This window comes from Martes martes (assembly GCF_963455335.1).
Source record: "Martes martes genome assembly, chromosome: 15".
Lineage (NCBI taxonomy): Eukaryota > Metazoa > Chordata > Mammalia > Carnivora > Mustelidae > Martes > Martes martes.
Genome location: NC_137903.1, coordinates 32,132,639 through 32,160,264, shown reverse-complemented (window position 1 = coordinate 32,160,264; position 27,626 = coordinate 32,132,639). Strand labels below are relative to the sequence as shown.

Below are 27,626 nucleotides of genomic sequence, written 5' to 3'. Positions count from 1 at the left end.
TCTCCATTTATCCCAATAAAGTCCTTTACAGATTTTGCTCTCAGTTCAGGATATAGTCAATTGCATTTAGTTGCTAGTTATCATGTCTTTTTAGTATCTTTTAATTTCAAAGTCCCTCTGCCTTTTAACTCATTTGCTATTGTCTTGTTCTGGAAATCATGTATAAAAATCAATTGACATGGGATGCCTGAGTGGCTCAGTGGGTTAAGCTGCTGCGTTCGGCTCAGGTCATGATCCTATGGTCCCGGGATCGAGTCCCTCATCAGGCTCCTTGCACAGTAGAGAGCCTGCTTCTCTCTCTGCCTCTGCCTGCCACTCTGCCTGCTTGTACTCTCTCTCTCTCTGACAAATTAAAAAAAAAAAAATCAATTGACATATGTATCAGTCACCTTCTAAAACCTATGCAAGATGGCAGAGATAGGGTATAAAGAAATTGAAACCCTTTTCTGCCCCACCCCAGGTTGGTGAAGGTCTCTTGGCATACAGATAGCAAGAGAAGTAAACATTTGAAGCAGATACATCTGCAACAAGGGGTGCAGGTTATATGTTAGGGAAGAACCAGCAGAGAACAGACATGAAATCACTCCTGTGAGTCCGGCCCCTCGCTTCGACGAGGAGGAGGGAACAAAGCTTCCTGGAGTGGTGTGGAGGTGCGTTCCATGCCCAGGCTGGGTCAACACTTGGCTAAAATTGTGCTGCTACTCCTCACTCTATTTCTTCTCCATTTGTGGCTCTGTGTGTGCACTTAGCCCTCCCTAAAACTTCTCAGGAACAGGACATGTTCCAGCACCCCAGCCACGCTTCTTGTTCTTCCTACCACTGGATCCTGCCGCTGCCCTCTGCCTTCAACACCTTTCTTTACCGCATCCTCCCACTGACTTCCTTTGAGAAACTTAAAGGGGGGTCTTTGCACTCACCTGGAACATCACCCCTCTCTCACAGAACTGTGACTGTTTATACAGCTATTGCAACCCCCAGGCATAGCACTAAATAGTGAGTTTTTAAAAGACAGTGACTGGACACCTGGGTGGCTCAGATGGTCAAGCCTCTGCTTTCGGCTCAGGTCATGATCCCAGGGTCCTGGGATGGAGTCCTGCATCGGACTCCCTCCCTGCTCCGTGGGGAGCCTGCTTCTCCCTCTCCCTCTGCTGCTCCCTCTGCTGTGCTCTCTCTCTTTCTCTGTCAAATAAATAAAATCTTTAAAAAAAATAAAATAAAATAGAAGACAATGACTATACCTTTAAATTCCATATGCCCAAGACCTAATATGCTGCCTGAAGCATTGAAGGCATTCAGTAAAAATTTATTGGGTGAGCGAATATTCATTCACTACCAATCAACTTTCTGGGCTGTTATATTTTTTTAAGATTTTATTTATTTATTTATTTATTTATTTATTTATTTATTGAGAGAGTGAGAGGGAAAGCATGAGCAGGGGTGAAGGGTAGAGGGAGAGAGAAAAGCAGACTCCACGCTGAGCAGGGAGCTCGATGCAGGACTCGATCCCAGTACCCTGGGATCATGACCGGAGCCAAAGGCAGACACTTAACCAACCGACCCACCCACACACCCTTTCTAGGCTATTATATAGAAGTCTTCTTATGACTGAAAAGAATTTAATAGTGCATTAAACAGCAATGAGCATTACAAGTATGGGAGTCAATAATAATCGATCAGCCCCTTTGTGCAAAACGCTGTACCTTGTAATATTGAAAAGTTCCAGAGGAAATAGATACTCATTCCTTACCATCCTAAGGGGAGGGGCAGCATTTGGCCAAACCCACAGTGAGCTACCAGAGCACGTTCAAGTGCACACTGCATGCTGTGTAAACCTGGGTACAGCTCGCCACATGCATATGGTGAGCCCTGGGCATTGCTATGTAAGAGACTCTGGGAGACAAGACACATGGGCCTCCCTGGGGAGGCTTTGTAGAGTGCAGAGAAAGTTCTAGTGGTGTTTTAAAAAGAGGCAAAGTAGAATTGAATAGATGGCTTGTTTCAGCATGGAGAGGTGGCATTGACAAGAGCAGATGACTCCTATCTGAGCAAGAGCAGGTAAAGAGAGTGGCTGTGCAGGAACACAGGGTGCTGGTCGGGCTGTACGTGATGGGTGTTGTTCACGAGGAAATGGGGGACACGAATAAAGGACTTTGTGTTAATACACAGCAATTTAGGTTTGGGTTGGTTAAGTTTGCTGTGGTCAGCTCCCACGGCTTTCCACGCCAGGTAAGCAAGTGATTTACTTTTTTATTTATTTTTTTCAAGATTTTATTTATTTATTGGACAGACAGAGATCACAAGTAGGCAGAGAGGCAGGCAGAGAGAGGGGGAAGCAGGCTCCCTGCCGAGCAGAGATCTCGATGCGGGGCTTGACCCCAGGACCCTGAGATCATGACCTGAGCCAAAGGCAGAGGCCTAACCCGTGGAGCCACCCAGGCTCCTTGCAAGTGATTTATTTATGTATTATTTATTTACTACTTATTTTTCATAGGGCTGGCCGGATGGTGTCAATTCTAGGGAGAGACACAGTGGTTAGAGGATAGCTTAATTACCCAGGTAAAAGAAAATCTGTGTATTAACCCGGCTGTGACTGGGAAGGCAGAAGATAGAAATGGCAGCGGGGTGGGGAACTCGGGTCCAAGCAGGCCGGGGTGCGGAGGGATGAAGAGGGAAAGCGCATCAGGTCTGACACCATCTACCCTGCAGTGGGAGTCTGAGAACAGGCTGCTTCAGTTCCTTGGTCAGACGCATGCTGGGCTTGGCATTTGGTAAGAACCCCAAGTGGGAGATGTCCTGTGTGGGTGAGGTCTGGAGCTCATGGCGTGCCACTGGACACTCCCTTCTGTCAGAGGGCAGTTGTTGTAGTGTCTCTGTGGGACCGACTTTGTTCCAGGCACTAGGGAGACAGACAGGAACAAGGGAGACAAGCATGTGCACCTCGATGGCGCTTCTGTTGCAGTGGGGGAGACGTGCATGAACCCCAGAGATGTCATAGGGTGTTGTGTGTTAGGGAGAAATAAAACTATTTGCAAATAGAGGATAATTGGGAAGGCCTCCCTGAGAAAGTGAGAGAAAATGATCGTCCCTCCCTTGGTTGGGTTGTTAAGAGAATTAAAATAGTTTCTGTGTGCACAACATCTGGTAAACCCCTGACCCTGGGCGGGCAGAAACCGTAGCTATTATCTTGGAACAATAAATTTCCAAAAAACCCCAAAACAAAACAAAGCAAAAAACATAATAAGCTCTTGACTGTGGGCTGCTGGGATTTAGTTCTTGTGTGAGACAGAGAGAGAGAGGAAGTGTTATTCACAAGGCCTGTGTTCCTAGGAAAACCAATTCTATCCCTTACGCCACCCGCTTAAGGAGAGAAACATACAAAGGCAGTATCTCCAAACTTTCAGCTTCCTCTGTGCTCCTGCCTAAAGTCTCACCTTAAGCAAGAAGGAGGTTGGAGACATCAGGGCAAGAATTACAGACCCAGAGCCTCAACCATCAGGGACAGAGACAGTTTCGCTCACCTCTGTATTTCTCGCTAGCCTTCCATTCGTACAGAGTACGTGATCGACAATTATTTGTCGAACGCAGCTTTAAGCGTGTCCTTTTGTGATCAACGTCACAGGGCATTTCACATCTCAGAATAATCAAACTCTTTCTCGAAAGGTCCACAGGAGGACACACACCATGCTTGGGCTAATGCATAAACGAGGCTGATGGTTTGAATTGAGCTAGAACATCACACACGGAGCCTTCGGCTAGTTCTTATTTCCTAGTTCCTAGTTCTCGTCTGTCTCCCATGGATCCACACGAGATTTCCACAGTAGCTATTCCACGCTTTTCAACAGCCCAGATATGGAAATCCCTTGGGGAGAGTCCTGGGACAGCACCTTTCAGAGCTGCAATTGGCCGAACTCTCATCTCAGCACTGCTTTTCTGTCCCCAGACCGTTGTGACAACTCCCAGTCAGTACAGTCCAAAGGGAGTGTGATTACTTGGTGAGAATTAGTGGGAAAGACTTCATGTAGGCATCCTTTTTCCAGGGACGGACTTCAGATGCTAAGTGTGGTCTTACACGGTCCCGGGAGGGGGCTGGAGCTCACCGCGGTCTCGTCCCCAGGAATCCCCAGCGAGACCATGAGTGTTTCCAGGAGAAGCAGAGCAGGGGATGAGGAGGCAGGAGCAGGACTAAGGAGAACATTCTACTCTGCATTGCACGTCCCCTGTTGCGTGCCCGCTGCTCCGGGGGAAAGGTGCAGTAACCCTGCGATGTCTACCCTTCCTCTACCTTACTAACCCCTTTATTCAGGGAGAGGCGTGTCTGGCTGAATCACCCCCTCACTGTGCCAGGACACTTCCTAAGTCTTCTCTTTTGGCTTTCTGGGACTCTCTCTTGCCCCCTTATAACTGTAAAGTGGACAGTGTATTTATGGTTGGAAATTGGCTGCTGCAGCAAGTTTAATTTTAAAAACAGAGTTCTGGCATGTTTTCAATATTACTATGGAAATGGCTGTTTCTAGCAATTCACTGATAAGCTCTAGTTCAAGGACATAAGTCTGTGTGGGAGGTTTTTAACATCCACCAAACTGAAGACCTACTTATTGCAACAGTAATTCACAAGAATTGCTCTCCTCAGTCTTAAGTAGGGAATATTCTCTCTCTCTCTCTCTCTCTCTCTCTTTTTTTTTTTTTTGTTAACTTGTTGGACGAGAACCATGTCCTCATTTTGCTTTGGATACATAGATAGGAGTTACATAGTATAACCAGCTTTTTAAAAACACATCTTTAATTTTCACTATTAATCACTAATTCTCATAATAGGACATAATGGCCTTACTTAGCTACTCATGTAACACAGAACAACACAAACTAGTTTCAGAAACTCCTATTGAAGCTGGAACATAACCAGAGTTCAACGGGTACGTTCAAACATTTTAACTTCCCATCTTGAACTGTCTCTAAGTATTTTTACATGACATGTATAAGTGAATTCTAGGAAGGACTGTAAGTAGTTCACTGCACAGTAGTGTTTTCCAGGAGCCAATTTTAAGCCACAAACATCACCACTGCTTAACCACAAACATACTTTTCCCTGATGTTACAAAACCCAGGCCGGAGAAAAAGAAGTTCTAACAGGTGGTAACTGTAACATCTGTCCTTGACTGTCCCTGCCTTAAGGCAAAGCTTCAGTGTTTTCACTTGGAAATGTGAGGTCAAGTTTCCCAAGAAACTCTAGAATGTTTTCTCTTCTTCTTAGGCTCCTTCCAATGTGTGCATTGTTTTCACATCCTTCTGAGTGCTGTCACCAGCCCTAAATATTGTGACAGGCAGATCTTGATGCTGAGGACAGAAGTGGTCTCATTTTTTATTCTTTCCAGACAGGCTAGCTCATTCTGTGTTTTCAAAATTAGGTAAACTGTTCTGCAATCAATTAATGAGGGACCTGTGGACCCTGATGGGCCAGACTCCCCATCAGCGTGGCCCCGGTGATGATGCCCTGGCCCTTGCCGTCCCCAAGCTTGGCCCTAGGTGCTGACATTTCCCAACAGCTGGTCTGTGACTGGGAGGAGGACCAGGGACACCAGCCAGGGAGGGGTCACTACGGGTAATGATAAACGAGAGCCACGAACAGGGATTAAGTCCATGCCTCATGAGCCGCTGTCTAAATGCCTGAATGCTACAATACTCGGAACAATTTTTTTTTTAAGATTTTATTTATTTGTTTGATAGAGAGAGATCACAAGTAGGCAGAGAGGCTCGCAGAGAGAGAGGAAGGGAAGCAGCCTCCCCGCGGAGCAGAGAGCCCCATGCGGGGCTCGATCCCAGGACTCTGGTATCATGACCTGAGCTGAAGGCAGAGGCTTTAACCCACTGAGCCACCCAGGCGTCCCACTCGGAACAATTCTTAACCTGCGGATTCCTAGCCCCACTTTACAGGTGGGGAAACTTAGCCTATATGTAAACTACACCAGTGGCAAAACTGCATTTAAACCTAGTTCTGTTTGTTTAGCAGGTGCATCCTGTTTCTAGTCTCCTTTAGAAGGAACACAGTATTTAATTCCCTTTAAAGAATTTTTAAAAAGCTGGGCGCCTGGGTGGTGCGGTTGGTAAAATGTCTGACTCTTGGTTTTGGCTCAGGTCATGATCTCGGGGTTGTGTGATTGAGCCCCACATTGGGCTCCGCACTCAGCTCGGAGTCTGCTTGAGATTCTCTTTCTCTCCTTCTGCCTCTCCAGCTCATGCGCTCTCTCTAAAATAAATATATATTTTTTAAAGTATGGTTCTAGCATATTCCAGCATACTCTCAAGTGAAAAGAATCACTATAAGGCTTAATAGTCTCTCCTCAGCATTCCGGAGTATACCCTTGCCTTGGGTTATCCATCAGCTACAACCAGAGAGTCAGTGTTTCAGAATGAATCCTCTTTAGCAAAAAAAAAAAGGAACATCTATTTATTTTATTCTGCAAACACAGAATTCAAAGTAATTACAGTTTCAATTAATCACATGTAAAATATACATTTTAAAAATATGTAAACATAATAACTGAATACAGATTGTAGCATGTCATTAAAAAATCATCTTACAGGGAAGGTGCAATTAATTTGGGGTCTATCTTTTCAGAAGAAGTTTCCTCAGAAGTGCAGTGTGAGTGAGGGCACAAGCCAGCCGGGCAGGTGTGGCTCAACGTCCGTGCTGGTTTTCAGGACAGTCCCGCGCTTGGAGGCCTTCATCAGTCCCCAGCAGTTTCAATTATCAAAAGATCCATTCCGGGCTGTGTATTTTAAGCCCAGCTGAAGAATAGCAGAGCAAAAAAGGCCTTTCAACCATGGGAATTCAAAAGCAAAGGGCCCTCAAGAGGCGATTTCAAAACCCTCCTCATTCAGCTTTATTCCAAAGCTTAATGACATGCTCTATGTGATAGAGTCGGCCAGACTGTTTCATCAAAACCTTTATCTGGAGCTCGGAATCACAATATCAGGTTTGTAGGTTGGCTCCCTTGGCCATACCACAAGGCACTGAGGGAGTACTAGTTTATCTCTGACAAGTAAACAGAATCGGGGAGGGTGAGAAATGGCATAGAAATGGCCACTTTTGTTTTTATGAGTTGAGAACTTACCATAGACCAGGTTTTTGTTATTTTGCATTCATTTTTTTGCTTTATTCCCAACCTTTGATATCAACAGCAATCTCCAGTTTTATAGGTGATGCAAATAAGTCTCTAGGAGGCAAAGTGAGCAGCTAGCTTTCACACCCGTGAGTGGCAGAGCTGGGCCTCAAACCCAGGACTCGGGCTCTGTAAGCTGGAGCGTCAACCTCACGTCCCACGTCCCATGGCCCGGAGTGACAGACGCAGCTGCCTCTCATGCCTTGAGCTGGTGCTTTCATTCTTACCGAATTTCTGAGAACAGTGAAGCCCCTGGAGACAAGGGTCTTTGATGCCTCATGGGTCAAGAGGAATGTGAGTGGATCGGCCGTCTGATTTGGCCAGAGCTGTGGTTCTTCTGAGGCCTCAGCCTATGCCCAGGAGTCCCTCTCCCTGTCCTGCAAGGTCGGGGATGGGAGCCTTCTCTGCTGCTTTAGCTTCCCCAGTGCGATTGGACTCAGGAGAAAGGAGAAGGGCCCAGAGGAGGTCAGAAAGCAGAAGCAAACCAGTTTGTCTCGTCTCTGCTTGGATGTAGACACTTACAACCCAGTGGGGCAGGAGAACCGTCATTTCCTCCTGAAGATGACAGAATTCACAGGACAGATTTTGAAGAAGCCAGAACGTAGGAACAAGAGTGAACATTATCTGAAGGTCCCTAGATAATACCAAGGGTTTTTGCTGGTCGGAATCCATCTGTCCTTCTCAGACTTTTGACCTTTCAAGGCCAAGTCTATGGCTCTATTCAATTTTCCCAGCCCACAGCTGTCTTTGCAGATATAGGATGTCATGACTCACAGAAGGACACAGTATGGCAGGAGAACTCCCCCTGTAGTGGAGGTAAACCATTTGCTCAAAAACCACAGACTCCTGTGATTCTAAATTCTCTATCTACTTTACTCCTAAGCTCCTATAACTGAGGGATGAAAAGCGGTTACAACCCAGAGTTTTTTACAGCAATGTGATAAGTGGAGAGGGAAGAGGAATTATGTCCTTCTGCTAGCACGACATAGCTGAATGCTTTCTGAAACTAGCTCTTCCCAAACTGAACTCCTTGTCTTCCTGCACAGACCTGTTCTCTCCTCCTATACCCCCCATCCCAGCTGAGGCTATCCCCAGCCACTCAGTCATCTAATGCAGAAGTATCAGCCGTCTCGTCTCTCCTCTGCTGCTCCCCAGCCTCACACAGTCTGAGAGGGAGCAACTCTACCTCAGAAATCTCCCTCAACCATGCTTTTCTTTCAATTCTCATTCCATTGGTAAATAGACACCTAGGTCATTGCTTGTCATGACTAATAAAATAAACTCCTATTTTTTCCACCTCCAGTTTCTTCCCCACCTTCACTGTCACCATCTGTCACCCTATAACCACAGCCAAATTAATAAAACACAGATCAGATCTATGACGCTACTGCTTAAATTCCTTCAATGCCTCCCTCCATACCCCGCCTCTGACTATAGGACAAAATCCAAATATCAGTGTGGTATTTAAATTTCTTATAAGATCAATCTACTTTATAGATCTATCTCTTACCAACTTTAAAAATCCTTTCTCAGTTCAAATACGTACATTCTTGGGCAATATTTTTGGTCACGTTGGATTTCTTACTGTTGATGTAAACTCCAAAGAATTTTATGTTTCCTTGCCCTTTTTATTTCAAGTTGTTTCATCCAAATAGAATTTCCTGCTTGAAATATTTGAATGTTCTCTCATCCTTCAGTGAACAATCACATGCTTCATTCCAACATGACTTCACCTACACCCCAATAGAGTTCATTTATGACACTATCATAATCTATATTTATAATGTATTATGATCTATGTGCATGTGTGTGTGTGTGTGTGTCTCCCCTTCCTCTTCTCTCATCACCAGAATCTGAGCTCTAGATTCCAAACTTTGTGTAGGTTTGATGTGGGGTTTGTTTTGGGGTTGGTTTTTTTTTTGGTGTTTTTTTCTTTTCTTTTTCTCAGATTTTATTTAAATTCTAGTTAGTTAATACACATTGCAATATTGGTTTCAGGAGTAGAATTCAATGGTCCATCACTTTACATACTTTGATTTATCTTTGCATTTTGCATTTTTATTTCCTAGCTCAATGAAGTGTTCATAGCAGATGGTCAATAAATATTGTTGAATGAATGAACGAACTAATGAAACTCATCTGAGCAGAACTGGTAGTGAGGACACCCGGAACAACACTATGAAGAGATACATTATTATTTTAATTGTGTGATACTTTGAACCAAGGCACATTGAACAATAACAACAAAAAAGACTGTGGAGAGTGAAGATATTTAAAATTCCCAAGGACGTTCAAATAAACAAAGTTTCCATATATATTAGTAGCTTGGTTTCATAATGTGGGGATGGGTCCGAGAGAAAGTTAAATGAAGAGGTGAACTGGTTTAATCCCACTTTTACTGTGACAGAACAATTTCTTTAAAGATCAGTGTAAAAATTCACATAGTGACTGCTTCCTGTCTTTCCTGTTGCTCTGCAACCAAATCATGGACGCATGTTACCCACTGCTCGAGAGTGCTCAGCAAACCCGGTGGAGGGAACATTAAAGAAACCATTGTGTACGAGCAACACCCCTGAGATCCCGGGATCCAGCTCCTCCTGACAGGGCTTTACCTGCAGTTTTCTGTTTCTAGATGTTTGGGTCGACATCAAACTCCTGTGTTTTTACAACAGTTCAATTGTCACATCAAATCCAAATCAAAGCGATGACTGTGGAAAGGGCCTACGGGACTAGCTCGCTGCAGTTCCTCCTCTGTCTCGGGATCTTTCCCACGAGACCCAGCTCATTTAATTTGCTTCTTCTCCCCACTCCGCCCCCCACCCCCACCCCATCAAAAGGCTGTAAAGCAGCTATTCCTTCAATCCAAAACCAGAGCTTCTGACAAGGGAGGGAAGATCCTGTGGATGATGTGTCTGTATAGATGTAGAATTATTTTCCAAATATACGTGCGGGGCAGTCTTTTGCCCTTGATGTCATAGGAATGATCCCAGTCACAGAGATGAAGACGCAGAGTGAACTGAGTAGATGTTTCACGCCACACTTTCTGACTCTAGACCTTGGCTGTTACATCTCTAGTCATTTTCACGTGAACCTGGGAAAAAGAAAAGCTGACTTCCCCTTCACACCTTGGTCTTTTTACAGTACTGAGTGGCATCAGAGCTCTGGATGGTTTTCATTCCGAGGTAGTTCCAATGTCCTGAACACTTACCTTTTCTCTGTAACTCACCATTATTCACTCCTTCCAGTTGGCAGGTGACCTGATCACGGACATCTTCCCCGCCATCGGCTCAGTGACGTCAGCCTTGTTGCTGATCCTCTTTCTGGTGGTGGTCGCTTCTGTGATTGCCTCCAATAAGAGGGCGACTCAGGGAACCTACAGCCCCAGCCGTCAGGAAAAAGAAGGCTCTCGAGTGGAAATGTGGAGCATGATGCCACCCTCTGCCGTGGAGAGGCTGATTTAGGAGCCTTCTGTCTCCCTGAGAGAGAGAGATCCAGACACTGTGAACGTGATGACCGCACCCGAGCGTCGTTCCGACCTACCTGGGCTCATCAGTTTACAACTGGACTTTCACGGGAACCGTGGGAAAGATTCCTTTGGTCACCTTAAAGACTTTCTGGTTCAACTTGACATCATCATTTTATTATATTAGCCGATCAATCTCAGAACAATGTTTCTGTGCCAGTAATTTCAGCCTCATGATTAGCAAAAATATCCCCCAGGGGACAGTGTCTTCTGGGAAAGGCACTAGTGCCTATCACTTAGCCTTTTACCCTGGCACCTAGGGACCGCTTTATTAGTTTGCCCACTAACTGGCAACTGCATTGTTTTTAATACAAAAACTACAAGACGCATCTCTCACTCTTCTGATCACGCAGTGAAAGGTTGTAGTTGTATACCTATGATGAGATGCACATTTTTGCCCTTTAATCATGGACTCAAGAAAGCCATGGGAATGATTTATGTTTAAAAAGTGATCCAATGTCGGGGTGCCTGGGTGGCTCAGTGGGTTAAAGCCTCTGCCTTCGGCTCAGGTCATGATCCCGGGGTCCTGGGATCAAGCCCCGCATCGGGCTCTCTGCTCAGCAGGGAGCCTGCTTCCTCCTCTCTCTCTGCTTGCCTCTCTGCCTACCTGTGATCTGTGTCTGTCAAATAAAAAAATAAAGTCTTTAAAAAAAAAAGTGATCCAATGTCAACTAATAAAAATGGAAATGTGGTTATAGACCTTTCTGAGTATTTTTTTGTATTTTGTGATATTACGTGTGACAAAAGTAGTCTCTATTTGTGTTTGTAGAACCTTCTTATGAATTATATCTTTTAACTACATCACATCAAGCATTACACTTAAAGTCATCGTTTTTTTCTTTCTTTTTTTTTTTTTAAAGATTTATTTATTTGAGAGAGGGAGAGTGCACGTAAGCAAGAGAGCGGGAGCTGGGGAGCAGAGGGAGAGGGAGAAGCAGGCTCCACTCTGAGCATGGAGCCCGATGCGGGGCTCGATCCCAGGGCCCTGAGATCATGACCTGAGCTGAAGGCAGATGCTTAACCAACTGAACCACCCAGGTGCCTCCAAAGTCAATGCTTTCTATAAGGTATTGCTTACGATCAACATACCTCCCTAGACAGGAAACAATATGGAAGGAAAACTCAGATTCTCAAATCTAAAAGACCAGGCTCTTTCCTTCCAGCTGTTCTTTGATAAGTCAGAGTTGATGTCAGTGACATCGTCTAAGGGTATGAAAGAAGCCTGAAGTGTGGTATATGCGCTTTAAGGGGTACATGTCTAAGACCATCTGTGGGGTACAGAGAGAAAATACCAAGCCTTTTATTTATGTATACTTTTTCCCAAAGACTTGGTTAGAATTTGATATAAGTTTTGAAATTAAAACATTAAAGTAACATATAAATAAAAGTTGTTTTAAGATTTTATTTATTTGAGGTAGAGAGAGAGCAAGAGCGAGGGCTAGGAGACAGAGGGAGAAACAGGCTTCCACTGAGTGGGGAGCCCTATGCGGGGCTTGATCCCAGGACCCTGGGATCATGACCTGAACCAAAGGCAGACGCTTAACCGACTGATCCACCCAGGCGCCCATAAATAAAAGTACACACACACACACACACACACACATATATACACACATATATATATTAAAAATTTAATGACATGAATTTTAAAATCTGCCCTAGAGCAATCCATCTTCCTCAACTGCTGAAGGACGTCATTGCAGAAACTGTCCTTCTCCCTTCCACGTCATCAGTTTTCGCTCCATGTTGGATCGATCCGATAGCAGCAAACATGCTATCATAGTTCCCATGATGCAAAATTCTCTCCTGTGGCCCATTTCAGTTACCATCTGCTTCCTCCCCATCCCTTTCAGCAAAACACCCCAAAGATTTTTTACATTTTCTGCCTCTCCTTGCTTTCCCCTCCTTCTCTCTTGAACTCAAACTCGTTTCTCTGCATCCCGCTCCATGTAATAGCTCACATCAGGGGAACTGATGACCTCCACGTTCCCAAACACAGTGGTCAGTCTTAAATCTTCAGCTAAGTGGGCTCTCAGCAGTCTTTGAAACAATTGTCACTCCTGTCTTCAAATACTTTCCACCCAGTGAGACACCATTTCATCTTGATCTTCCCCATACTTCCCTGTCCAGTTCTCTCCATTGTTCCCCTCATCTCCTTGACCTCTGCTCTGTTTTTTCCATAATGATTATCACAACTTGTCAAATCATATACATTTTTGCTATTTCCCCTGACTAGAATTTAAGTTACATGAAGACAAGAACTTCTTTTCTTTCACTGCAATATACCCCACCTAGAACAGGCCAAAAACACAACAAAATTTTCTGCATAAATGAACAAATAATGGTTGAATGTTGTGCAAATTTGTAGCTGCCACCGGCAAGTCCAAGATTTGTGTGAGCTGTCATTGGATGCTGCAGTGACATCGAAACTATCATAGCTTTATAGTGTAACGTTTTTATCTCCCGCGTTCACTCTCTTTCTACTACGGCTTTAACTGTTAGTTCAAGAAGATGGATGTCCCAGGACGCCTGGGTGGCTCAGTCAGTTAAGTGTCTTAGGCTCAGGTCATAATCCTAGGGTCCTGAGGTCACCCTGTGTCAGGAACCCTGCTTAACGGGGAGACTGCTTCTCCCTTTGCCCCTGCCCCTGCTCTGTTCTCTCTTGCTATCTCTCACTCTCTCTCAAGTAAATAAAATCTTTAAAAAAAAAAAAATGGATGTGTCTAGGTGTCCACATGTGGAGTATGCCATTAGACATTGTCTTTACTCTTGGATCTCATTAGAGTCACAGCTTTTTTTTTTTTTTTTAAGATTTTATTTATTTGAGAGAGAGAGAGAGACGTGTGCGTGCATGCGTGGGTGTGATGGGAGTGGGACCGGGGGCTGAGGAAAAGGGAGAAACAGACAAACAGACTCCTTGCCAGGCTCGAAGCCCAACATGGGGTTTGATCCCAGGCACCTGAGATCATGACAAGAACTGAAGTCAGATACTTTAACCAACTGAGCCACTCAGGTGCCCCAAGTCAAAACTTCTTAATAGAGGTTTACATGGAAAAGACAAAAAGAGCTCTTATTAGAGGAAAAAAATAAGTAGTTGAGTTAAAAACAAAACAAAACAAAAAACGAACACACTAATAGAAATCAGAGTAGAAGCTGGTCCTATTGAGATTAGCACAGGTAAAATGAAAAAGATTACTATCCATGGTGATACCCTACAGTTTAACAGAGCTGTCTAATTATTCTGGCTAGTCACCCTGTTACAGTGCCCAGCTTCAGGATTTGGGTGGAAAAACATATTCAAATAGATGCACACATAAATGCATGCAGGCATGAGTGAATGCCTGGTGCCATGTGCGTGCTCCAAATACTGAATGAGGTCATGTACAGGCTGGTCCTGCAAACCAAAGCTCTACATCTTTGAGCAAGCCAAATGGACAATATCTTATGCAGGAATGCTTCCAAATTTGCCCCATGGATTATGTATTCCGAGCTATCTTTAACAAGATAAAGCTCACCTTAAGTACAAAAATCTAGTATCTGCATCCCAGGGTTGGTGCAACTTTCACTTCATACAAATTTTTGCATTTTGTGTTAGCTTGGTTTCCAAGATGGCAGGAGCCATTTCTTCGGTGCTCCTTTGCATTGTGACGTTCCCAGGCCCCCTTTCTAGAGGTGAAATCCAGGCTGGCCCGGGATCTGTTTGACCAAAAGAATGTCACAGAAATGATGCTGGGTGCCAGAGGCTTGCGAGGTTTTTTCTTCTCTCTTGGATGGAATGAAAATACCACGTGGAGAGAGAAGCCCAGCTATGACAGTCATCCCGGCTGAGCCCCCTTCCTGCCACCATGCCTGCTGGTCTCACCGGGGCCACAAAAGTGACCCCGGTGAGACCAGCAATGGAAAAACCCAATCAATCCACAAAGAGAAATAAGAAATCATTGTTTGAAACCACAGAGGTTTAGGGCGGTTTATTATGTGACAATTGATTTGAGACACAATTATTCACACTAAGGAGGCAAACATAGGAATATGGCAATATACAGCACTTCTCTGATTCTAATTTCTTTTGTCTCTGAAACTGTTGCCCTGGGAATGAGTGGACCATGCAGGATCCGCCTGCATAATCATAATAACTAGTACATAATAAAAGATGACCAATGGATGATCTCTGTGCGAGTGGAAAATAAGGTGAGGACCCATTAAATCCATACACAGCTCTGGGTGGTGCTGAGGGTTGTGGTCCTTCCAGGGGGGCTGTTGGCAGGCTTCGGGGCAGGGCTCAAAGTGGTCACAGCCGTCCTCCTTCCTGCCCCAGGTGAACCCTGGCTGAGGCAGCTGATGGAAAAAGCGCATCTGGTGTGTGTTTACAAGGAGTGACAAGAAGGCTCCTGCCGGTGGCCTCTCACGTGACTCTTGTAGTCACAGTGAGTGCAGAGAGAAGCAGGAAATGACAAATGACTATAACTTGAATCAGGTCAAATCTGCCTGGATTTTTACTTCCTTAAATTACCTATTGCTTTATAGGTCTTCTCGGGCCGGGTTGCGGTGATTGTGTGATGACCAATTAGTATTAGCAGTAGTAACTGCAGAGTAATTGGAGAGGTAGAACTAGAAGGCACCATTCTAATGATAATTTTGATTATTATAATGATGATGAGGGACCCTACGGGGAGCGCAGCTAAGGGCCTGGGTGTATTTACCTTGCTGCACAACAGGCATTAGGTCTCCTTTAAAACCTTAGAACAGCTCTTTGGTAGAGGAACTTTTATCCTCATTTTAAGAGCCTCTGGAGAAAAAGGAACACACACAGGTTTAAATTTCGGATCTGCCCCATCCAGGTGACGTGAACTTCGCCTGACAAGTGGGACTCCTGCTTCTGTCTCCTGGGCATTTCATACTTGGTAGCCTCAAACGCTCAGCTCTGAGTAGCCACACGATGTCTAGCGGTCATGGTTATTATTCAGGTAACTCGGGATGTCTGCAGGACAAGTGGTGTGCTCCGTTTCTCCCACCTTCTACTCTGTCTCCTAAACAAACCACGCAGGTAACCCATCTTACTCTCCTTTACATCCATCCTCGGGTGTATTTGTAAAATAAGCAGGCTTTGTGCAGAGAAAGATGATTTTTCCATCGCTCTGTGATGGCTCTCCCACCCAAACGAAGGAATCACTTCATCTATAAGACGGACATGAATTGCACATACTACTTGTATGTTCTCAATAAAATGTCAGAAAAATAAATCAAAAGGTGTCCGGTCTCTCAGCCTCCCAAAACAACTCACGATAAGAGTAATTTTTTTTTTAAAGTTTTACTTTACAGAGATGACTTTTTAAATTGTTTTTTTTTTTATTTTATTTGCCCAGGCTTTTAGGGAACACTCCTCGCACCTCTTTTGTTAAAGAATCCGAATCATCTACAGTCACCCAGAGCAAGAGAGATTGACCCTGTATTTTGATGTAAATCATCCTTTTAAAGATTAGCGACCCAAATTCACCTGGTTTTATGCTCTGCAGGGGTATGATTCAAACCATGAAACTTTCCTTAATTCTGGAGTGAATATGACCTTTCACATTTCAATCTGCTTCCAGCAAAAGTGCAACTTTATTGCTGTGCGTTGCACTGAATAGTGATGACAAAAATGCGTGTTTCCAATTTAAGGCCATTCTTCTGTGAATTGGTGCCCAGGCTTCACTTCACATGGTTCCAGAACCCTGGGAACAACATCCATCAAACATATCTGGCAGTCCTGGCCTAAGGACAGCCGCTTGAAGAACCAGTCCCAGAGTCTCCTAATATGTTGGGTGACAAGGTGACAATGTCCCCTTGGAAATGGCTCCCAAGTCCACATCTTCCAGCTCTAAGTGGAGAACTTCTGGGAGGTGCTCAGGGTTTCCAGCTTGCGGCTTTAAAATCAGAGCTCATTCAGGGCTGACATGAAGCAAACCCTGAGTGGAAACAAGTATATGTGTTGTTAAAAGGCCCCAAAATATAGGTGCTTCAGAAACCTGTTGTGACTCAGCCCTTTCTGTCATGGGTATAGATATGTCAATTCCTACGTTAATTGGCTCAGTAAGGTGCTCATCATCTGAAAGCCTTTAACCACCACAAGGTAATATCTGGATTAGCTCCCCCATAACGGGTAATCCAGAATACTTATTTTACCCGGTCAGACCAGATTTTCTAAGAAAGAAAGAAAGAGAGAGAGAGGGAGGGAGGGCGGGGAGGAGAGTGAGGGAGAGAAAGGAAGAGAAGGGGAAGGAGGGAGGAAGGAAGGAAGGAAGAAAATTGCTCTCCATTTGAATAATTTGGGAACGTTTAATTTTGCAAAAAAGATAAACTAAACAGTACCACCAAGAGTAGGTTTAATTTGAAAACATTTTGTCATATAGAAAAATTCAGTTAAGTCTTACTCTTATGGTCTCTGTTATGGAGATCCTAAAATTATCTGAGGTCCAGAATATAGACGTCCCCACAGGAACCCAGGCTCAAGTTTCCTAAGAGTCTTTGTTATTTTTCCAATGCACTGATATTTCATTTTCCTGTAGGCAGAGGGAAGTCAGGTCCTCTTAACTGGTGATCAGAGTAGTACATGGATTCCAATCCAACATCCCTCCATGGCCGACTAATAATTTAGTTCAAATATTGACTCTGTAGTAATAGCACTTAAGTGTCTCAAACCAAAGAGGAGGAAGAACAATCTACTAGTTATGGATGATCCGTGGGAAACAGCTAATGGACAGAATCATTCCAGCTTGTTGTTTTATTTAACATTTGGTAAAATACTCTTGCTTTGGTAGAATGAGAGGCCTTGTCAAAGGGGGAAAAAGGAATGAAGGAAACATTGTTTGTAATTAGGAAGTAAAATACAATATTGATAGAGATCACCCTAAATTATTTGAAACGAAATACAAATTAAGTCCAGAAACTCTCTCTTGAAAAAAACTGGCCAAACACACCCATGTGATAAAATTACATTTATTTAGATTTAATGGAGTTCAGTAACTTACATGAGTATTGTTTTGATCTACTGAAAGCATTTTACTAAACCTCCTATCAGCCTGGGCCAGCAGTGGCTGCACAAAGAAGCCTTGTTCCCTTAACCCAATCCAACGTTGAGCTGGCAGGGTGACAGAGCTCCTGAGACACTTGGTGCTTTCCAGAACTTTCTAGTCTCCTCAAGTTCATTAGGAGGAGTTGTCACACGCAGTTTCTTCAGAGTCCTCTGTTCCACACCGTCCTTCCCAGGCACTAAGTCCCTTGAAGAGTTTGAACAAATCTCTCCACCTGCTCCTAAGCATGGCTGGATCTCAGGACACAAAGATAAGAGCCTTGTAACCCCAGGATTCTGCAAGGCAGATATGCACGCACCACTCTGATCGGTGCCCTGGATCGATATGTGGATGTTGAAAATCTGTCTACTGAGAACCAGTCATGTTAGTGTAAATAGCCATAGGCAGATTTAGCTGTTTTTCTCCCATCAGTGTTGTGTCCCAGTGAACTTTCTTGTGATAGAGCATCGCCACCCTTTGTGACCTACGAAAGGAAATGTGATCTCACTTTCCTTGTTCAGTACAACTTACTTTCCAGAGCAGAGGGCTCTGTTCGGCTTTAAAGTCCACCCCTTAATCACCTGCCACCTCTTCCACCTGTAGGAAAAGGAAGTAACGGAGCCAGCTGGCGACTCCTGGCGACGCTCTACATCCCGCATCTCTCCCCTTCTAGGTGTTGGATCCCTGAAGTTAATTAAATACAGGGGTCTGATCTCTCTGAAGGGTCTCCTGCCCCTGTCTCAACTTTCCAACTTGTTCTTTTGCAGACGGACAGTTTCACGGATGCCCAGACCTCTAAGGCTCTCGGCACTTCCCAACCCACATAGGGTTATCCAAATGCATGTACTTTGAATTATTCAAACATATCTAGAACATAATCTCATTTTAAGACCAGTACGTATAGTAATACTTCCGTCACATTCATTCTAAATAGCAGAATTATTCAGTTGACTCATTTAATGAGAAAAAAAAATCACCAAATGTCTTGCATTTGGTGCTAAGTACAACATAATTAATTGAGATCAAATATGATCTGAAATCTTACCTGGGAAGAGAAATGGTGGTGGTAGAAAAGATTCCACAGAACACACAGAAATTTCTACAAGGAGTCAATTATTCTGAAGGGAGAGAGTCTTACCATCCTGGGCAAAAAAACCAGGAGTGCTCCAAAAGAAATGGTCCTGTGTGGAGGGAGGTAGTAATGGATGGAAAAGAAGGAAGGGAGAAGCCAACTATATAAACACTGGTCTGGTGACATTTAAATGTGATAGGATGAGAAAGGTAAAAAAAAAAAAAAAAAAAAAAAGTTTAGCTGGCAAGCAAGGGCACCCAAGACAAATCACAAAAAAAGATGCAGCTAATTATGCTGAAATTTCCACAGTGCTGAGTGTGTCATTCAAAGTGGCCATGATACCAACATGAGATCATGACCTGCTTTCCCACGAGCCAAAGGTCAAAGCTGATGAGGCGTCTGTCAAATAATTTAAATACAGGTAAGTTTTAAATGACCTCTAAATTCTTCCCTGCTATGCTAACATTTTCAAAACCATTAAACAAATATGTACAGAGAAATCACTGGAACAAACCCAGTGTCCGCTGCTTGTGCATATTATTTAGTTTAAACCTTAAAATATGTAATGGTCTCTACTTTTAACACCATTAACCCAGACTAACCCACAGCCTGTAATCAAAGAGTGTTAGTGGAGCAATTTAAAAATCCTCCTAAAATCTTAATATCAAGATGTCCAGAGACTTTTAGTTCAACTTACAATTGCAAGTGAAACATGAATATTAATACTTTGCAATAATCTCCCCAAATAGCATTCCTTGATGATGATACAGAACGTTACTTTGCTATCATGTGTCTGATCCCCCGTGTTTTAAATATAATTTTGATGAGAAAGAACTGCTTTAATTTTTCTAGCAGGAAATTTTTACAAGACTAATTTCAAGTGTCTCTCAATTGTTATTTCTTTAGAAATTCAAGTGATTTTCTAACAGTTTGTCAAAAAGCATGTCCCTTCTATAAGGAACCTATAATATAAAACAGAGCATTTCCTCCTACCATCTGTCTTACAAGTTGGGATTTTTGCCTAATGGGCTGTATCCGATTCGGACACTTATCAAATCTCTGAAAGCTTAGCTCTTACTTTAAAAATAAGTTTAAATTTGGGGAAAAACTGAATAAACACTAAATGAATACCGCTAGTGTATTTTGATACCCCAAAGTGAGACCTCAAATTAGAAACTGGAGTTGTAAAAAGGAATGTGTCCATTCTCAATACATGCTTTAAAATGAAAGCTTTGCTTAAATGGTGTTAGTACAAAACACCATCTGAGGGTTTTGGAGGCGAGGGGGTGGGGGGTTGGGTGAGCCTGGTGGTGGGTATTAAGGAGGGCATGTATTGCATGGAGCACTGGGTGTGGTGCATAAACAATGAATTTTGGAACACTGAAAAGAAATAAAATAAAGTAAAATGAAAAAAAAAAACCAAAAAACAAAACATCAACATGAAACGGTCTCCATATTTCAAGTAAGTTTCATTCTAAAGTAACAAAACAACACTGAAGAGTAAGAAGTTTGCCTCCAATGCCCATTCTTGACCAGAAGAAAAATTTAAAAATTATAGATGACATTTGTGAAGATTTTGAGAGGAGGTTCAGATGCCCTGAATAGCTTCCTCGATCCCACAAAGCATTCTCTTACTGCGCAGAATCAAAGTGGGGCTCCCCCACCTGCTCTCAGCACATAAAACTGAAAGGGAAAAGATACCACAGAGAACACGTGTATATACAGCAAAGTTTAGTTGAGATTGAATTAGCTAAGCTGGAGACTATGGCAGGATCAAAAGAAAAAGAGAAAAGGAGAATCTGTACATTAGCCCAATCTCGCCAAAGAATATCAGGAAATTCTGTACTCAACATTAAAACCTTGCATAGTCCATTTTGTCAAACAAAACAAAACAGGCTTGTCTAATAAAGGAGAGAGTTGATAGAAAAGAAGATCATATAGAGAATGCACGTTAGGCATGCTGTTTCATTTCTGTCCCATTTTTCCCTCATACAGCATGGAGGCAGAAGCCAGACTGTCAGGCTGGATAACTGTCAGGTTCATTTCCCAGCTTGGTCATTTGTTGGTATGGGACTTTAAGGATATTACCCATTTATTTTGTTCCTCAGTTTCTTCATGTCTACAAAGGACTAATTATAGTACCTACTCCAAAAATTCTTTTTTTTTTTTAAGGTTTATTTATTTATTTAAAGAGAGAGAGAGAGAGAGAGAGAGAGAGAGAGTGCCCCCATGGCAGAGTGAAGGGGCAGAGGGAGAGGGAGAGAGAATTTTAGGCAGACTCCATGCTGAGCACGGAGCCCAGTGCGGGGCTGATCCCACGACCCTGAGATCACAAGCTGAGCAGAAACCAAGAGTTGGTCACCAACTGACTGTGCCACGCAGGTGCCCCTAGTCCAGAAACTCCTAAGAGCATGGTCCAGGCATCCCACCTTCCCCTTTTTAAAGCCATACAGGTAGTTCCAATAAAATGCTATGTTGAGAGACACTGGATTACATAAATATAAGATTTGTATAGCTTTATGATATGGTTTGAATTCATGGCATGTTGAATTCATGCCATGAATTCAAACATATAGACAAAAGTTTCTCAGTAATAATTCATTCTAAGAATAGATACTTCTATTTTAAATAAAGGGATCTAAAGCTTCGGGGAAATTAAGTAACAGACCCAAATCAATAGCAGAACTTGGGGGAAGGTTTTAAATCACCTGGAAACTTTCACAGTACACTATTTTATTTTTATGCTACACATACTGTATTTCACATATGTACAAAGTTTTTTGTGTCCTGTAACTCATTCTGTTAGTTCTAGGCAAGAAAGTCCTCAGACTCACTATATAATAATATTCCAAAGAGGAAATTTTCTTTCAATTATACATAAGGAAAATCCTATTTTTTTGTTTCTGCATCTATAAAATTAAGATATGACCATCTGTCTCATACACAGACACCTACAAGCATTGAGACTAATCTCTGTAAAGGTGGTAGGCAAAATGTTAAAAATCAAAATCAATATACACCTGAAACTAATTTAACATTGTATGTCTACTATATGTTGGTTTTTTTTAAAAAGGTTTTTTTTTTTTTTTTTAAGATTTTATTTATTTATTTGACAGATCACAAGTAGGCAGAGAGGCAGGCAGAGAGAGAGGAGGAAGCAGGCTCCCTGCCGAGCAGAGAGCCCGATGCGGGGCTCGATCCCAGGACCTTGAGATCATGACCTGAGCCAAAGGCAGAGGCCCAACCCACGAGCCCCTCGGGTGCCCCTGTCCTTGACTTTTAAATCAAAGTCAATAAATACAGTTGTTGAACTTGGACAGCCCTGCTGTGGTCTATCTAGTGACATTCTACTTACCTATTCCATGATTTTAGAGTCTAATAAGATTAGCTGACAATACAGGAAAGAATGGACACCTCTCAGACTTGGCAGAAAGAGTCAGTCTGGGATTGATACCGTGGAAGTTACAAAGTTCAGAGAGGAAGACGGCCGGGTCCTACAGCACCCCACCTGGAACACTGAGGGGGATAACTGGCTAATAATTAGCAAAGAAGGGTCACCACCACGCCAAAGTTTCATTATGACCAATTTTATTTCATAACTGCATTGTTGGGCACTTTATGGTAGTATGGAGTTCATCCAAGATTTATGTTTGCATATTTTTCAAAAAATTCCCCAAACAATACTTCGATGCACAATGTCCTCCCAATAGTAGTCAGCTTTCGAGATGATTTATACTGTAGCCTCAAGGATGCGAGAACAGTGAAACAAATCTCAATGCTGGGTAGGTTAACAGGTATCTGTCACCATGTCTGGCAAAAAGCTCGAGACTTTCAGTCCTCTTAAACAGTTACTCATTTAAAGCAAAAGAAATAAGCTTTGGGAAAATTCTGTTTTACCTCTCACGTACCTTTTGATATAAAAAAGACAATGCACATTAAGTTGTAGACTTCATGCAGTTCATACTTGTTTGCTGTTCTAGGCATTGCTGTAAGCACTACATCAGAACAGATTGAAGCAATCTTGTTTTTGGTATAGGATCACTGAATGGTTTTCAAAATGACCACATGGAAGATGCACTGCCCAAGGGATGGTGATGGGATACTTGGGGTACATTTACTAATGGGCACAGAGTTCCAGTTCTGTCCTGTCCTAAACATCACAGAACCAACCAGAGGGCGGATTCATTAAGGTACCTCATTAAGGCTCTCATCTGGGAAGTGAAATAACACGGAGACGAAAAGATACCTAGAGATTTCTCACATCAAAGAGGTAATCATTTGTGACTATGCAACCTTTTTTAAGATAAAAGACTGTATTTTAAATTACTTAACTGAAGTACATTTTGAAGAAAACAGAGCTTTCTGGATATAAAGCTTCAGCTGACACTGCTGCTCAGTACCTTGTTTAATTTTTTGGTATGTTTGCATATCGCATCGAGAGCTACAGATTTTCCACAGTGCTTTTCTGCCTCATTCAAGTACAATAAAAGTAGAAATCTATAGAAGCTCTAAGGTTAAACAAACTGTACATTATACAAAAATTAATTTATAGACAGTCAAGAAGTATTGGCAATGCCCTTTATAAATCTTACCAAAGATTCATCACAAAGGATATTACAATCTATGTATGTGGTCATCACCATACAAATGCCATTTAGATTTATGTGGTACAGAACTGAATTGTTTGTTAAATGTACACATGTAGAATCAGCATTTTGCACTATATACATTTCTTTTAAAGTAATAGTATTGTCAATACTAACCGAAGGTTCAGGATTTTCTTATTGCATATTTACTGTTGCTGAGGCAGTTAGTTATAATACAATAATGCAACATCCATCATTATTTTAAATAAACAAAAACATTTCTCCTGCCAACAATATAAAGAATTTTCTAAGATCACACAGAACGTTGCTACATATAGCTTTATACAAATACTGAAAAACATGACCTTAAGGCATCTGCTAGAAAAGCAGATGTGCATATTTATAGGAACTAAATTATGCAGGAAAAATATTGCACAAAATCCTATTATTTTCAAAATTAAATAGGCTTCTTTCTAAATACACATGATTCGTTATATCTTGACCAAATAAAAATGTTAATAACCAGTTTGCTCAAAACAATTCTGCCTCTTAAGTAAGCTTTAAGAAACAGACACAAAGTATCAGGCTCGACACAGGGAAGATGGGAGTCCTCACACAGAATCTGTGAAAGCTATTTCCTTAGATGAAGAAGTGCTTTGGGGAATTAGATTTGGGTATTCATTCCACTTTCTGAAATTTGTGTTCTGACTTACAAATATCTACCCAGAGTCGGGGTCTTTTATGCTAAACAAAATGGTATTTGCACTAGAAAATTTATTGATGAAAATAATTTTTTCCTGAAAATCCAGATTTTCTAGATGAGAAGGAAGATCTACTGCTGATTATGAGAATATTCACAGTTTTCTCCTCTTGATGAGGACTCTTCATGTTATTTAAGAAACAACTAATTCATGAACATTCCTGAATCCTCTTATAAGGATATTGGTACAGAACCCAAACAACAGCACTGTTACATACACTTTTAATTAAAGAGGGGGGACGGGGGTGGAGGGTCAGGGGGTGGGCAGGGAGGCTGTTTCTAGAGAATGCTATTATCAAGATAAAGACAGTAAAAACTAGTTTCCGTCAACATGCACCCACAACCTCAGTTAATCCTAAAGTAAGTGAAGTGGCCTAAGTATTGTGAAGGAGCATCATTCCATCCTAGAGCCCTGTGCTGCCTGGTCAAAAGATTAAGCAGAACGGGGACAGAGATCAGAGAAACAAGGACACTTAGTTTCTAAGAGCTTCAAAGTCTGTCCTTTAAAAGTAGGTATCTTCAATAGCAGCATTATTATACTTTGTTAAAATAATAAGGAAAGTTAATGAAATTAGAAGTGGTACCGTGGTTCTACACTTAGAGCATGTTTTAGATTCAGCAGCTTTAAAGGACTTTTTCTTATTTTGGTGTTAGAATCTTGGGCTAATAACTTCAAAGCAAAATATATAATTATTATTAACAGAGATTTGTCACTGCTTTTCCTTTTAATTGGTCCCTTCAGAGCAGGGACTAAGTTATTATTTTATTTCCTTATAGCCCCTGTTACTGTACCTTGCATATGACCAGTACAAAGAGTCGATAAATATTTCCTAAGTGCGATGAGTTATTAATAGAAAAATCATCCTGCTATGTTTTGGTGCCTTCCTAAAATATGCTAAAGTAGGTAACCATCAAGATTTGCCACTTAACAACACACTGACCTAACAAAACAACAGCTCCTAAATTCACACATGACTCTTCTATCCCTCCCCCCAAAATAATCCGGATGCAATATTTAGGGACAAAAAAGGTAAAACCTAGACTGGGATTCAGGGAGAATCATTTAGAGGCCACATAAAAGACTATGCATGAAAGCCAAAGACTTATTCATTTATACAACTCTGGAAGAACAGGTAAAGCTTCTTTGAAAAACAAATCCAAAGAGTAGAGGGGTTTACAAATATTTCATTTCGTTATAATAGAAAATATGAACATAGGAGAAAATAAAATAACACTTTGTTTCAGAATTCACCTTAATTTCACTTCATTCTCCCTATATCCATCATAATACTGGGAAGTCTAGCTTAAGAGCAGATCGAACACTCAAAATATTAATGATTTGAAATACTAATACTTTTGGAGTAGTAGTCTCTTGGATAGTAGCCTTCTGGATTTTTTCCAAGAGTAACATGTAGAGCTTTTGTTTTTCAACAGAATATAAAAGCTGATTTTGCATGTTAAAATAAGGCACAGATCCAGTTCAAAATACCTTGATGCAAATGCACTTGTGAGTGGCTAAATTTCCTCACAGTAACAGTCTTGTAGTCAAACATCTCATGAGGTGACCAGATGATAGAAGAACCTCCATTTCTAAGGCCATGATGTTTATTAAGCAAATTTTACCTATGCTACACTCACAATTATCTCATTCTTCAGACTATGAATTCTGAAGGAAAACATGCTTCATTCCAATAGTCATATTAAAAGACTTCTTTTTTTAAAAAATTACGAAGAAATATTTGCCAAGCAGATTAACAACCAGAGTGACCTTTTTTCCTTCTCATTTAAAACAGCTCTTCTGATAAATCTACTTTTATTACATGCTTCGGCAAAGTGAAATGGAATTTTGTAATGAGTATATAAAGGCAAAGTTTGACAAGAACCATGAGTCTTACTTTTGTGTTAATAAAATAAGGATTAAAAACTTTTTTCCTTAGTATATACTGACTCCCTCCTTATAAGGAAAACAAGATTTCTCTTTACAAACATGAATGAATAATTGTGCCCAGTAAAACATATCTGTTTAGGTTTTGGAATGCAGCTTAGAAAATAAAAAAAACTTGGTCATTTTCTTTAAATTATCTAAAGACTGACCTGGATAAACACTTTTAAGCAATGTTTTTAACAAACCCCCTTCTGGGGTCTTTTAACTGAAAACTAAATTCTTCCAGTAAATATTTTAGGGTACAGTCCTGATGGGGTTCTTGAATGGTTTCTCAAACACCTTTTCTAAAATGACAACTAGGGATGTACAAAATATATAGTGAATATACAAATATTAAATGAACCATAACACCACTGTTTTTTTTCCTGACTTTTTCCCCGTCAATCTATCCTATCCTGAAGCAGTCAATGCATAATGCCTTCTGACATGAATTTCAATGTTCAGCAGTGAAATTGAGGGAGAAGAGATAAATTTCCTATGTAGAAGAATTCCAAATAATTTATGTAGATACTCCATTCTAAGGGAGAGGAAGCAAAAAGCCCTACTCCTTAGGTGTGGGCTATACACAGTGATCTCCTTCCAAAGACTACGGCACACAAAGGGAAGGAAAAGAGTAGAGTGGAAAAACCTGACAAACACCACCTCAGCTCGGTTATCAAAGTCAACATCAACACTCACAAATCATGCTGACATTATGTACCGTGGTTATGGTATAATGAAAATGACACTTTACTTCTGTAATCTTCCTCCTGCAAACCCACAATCACAGTATAATTGTGAGAAAAAGAGCAGACACATTCTAATAGAGGGACATTCTATAAAATATTCAACCAGCAGATCAGTCCTCTTTAAACCTATCAAGGTCATCAGAAACAAGGAAAGTCTGAGAAAATGTCACAGCCAAGAGGAATCGAAAGACACACGACAACCAGATGTAATGTGGTATCTCGAATTAGATTCTAGGATAGAAAAAAGACATCAGGGAAAAACTAAGGAAATCTGAATAAAGCATGGACTATCAATATTGGTGCACGAATTGTGGCGAATGTACCATACCAATGTGAAATATTAATCACAGGGGAAATTGTATGACGGACATAATGGGAGCTCTCTGTACTGTCTTCCTAATTTTTCTGTAGATCTAAAACTTTTAAGATATTAAGTCAATTATTTAAAAAAAGTAAATTTGAGATGGTAAGAAACATTTGGAATTACTACTTAAGAAAAAAAAAGAAAGACAGGAACATTTCTTTATCAGGACAGTTCGTGTTGCACTTGGCTTTCTGGGGCTGGGTTCCTAGACAGCAAAGGCATACAGAGAGACTGAAAAAATTTTAAAGTGTCTCATTTGTAAACAGAAGTCATTAATTTCACATTGTAATTCAGCACTTCATATATTTCACTGAGTGAAAGGTCAATATGTACCTTTATACATTTTGGAAAACATGGCTGCAGTGTCCACAAGAGAGCTTTTCAACTTTGAAAAATGAATTTTGTCCTTGATGTAACGAATAGAAAAAGGCATTATTGC

General features: G+C 41.7%; 1 protein-coding gene across 3 annotated transcripts in view; it reads left to right on the top strand.

Moving 5' to 3' along the window:
* The window catches only part of CRB1 (crumbs cell polarity complex component 1), a gene marked incomplete at both ends in the record, with an annotated part of 205,899 nt that extends 195,278 nt beyond the window's left edge, over positions 1–10,621 (top strand). For all 3 annotated transcript variants that reach the window (XM_080824427.1, XM_080824426.1, XM_080824428.1), the window contains one exon: positions 10,406–10,621. In XM_080824427.1, the coding sequence (XP_080680553.1) occupies positions 10,406–10,621 (216 nt within the window). The remainder of the gene's footprint in view (positions 1–10,405) is intronic.
* Positions 10,622–27,626: the final 17,005 nt, after the last annotated feature.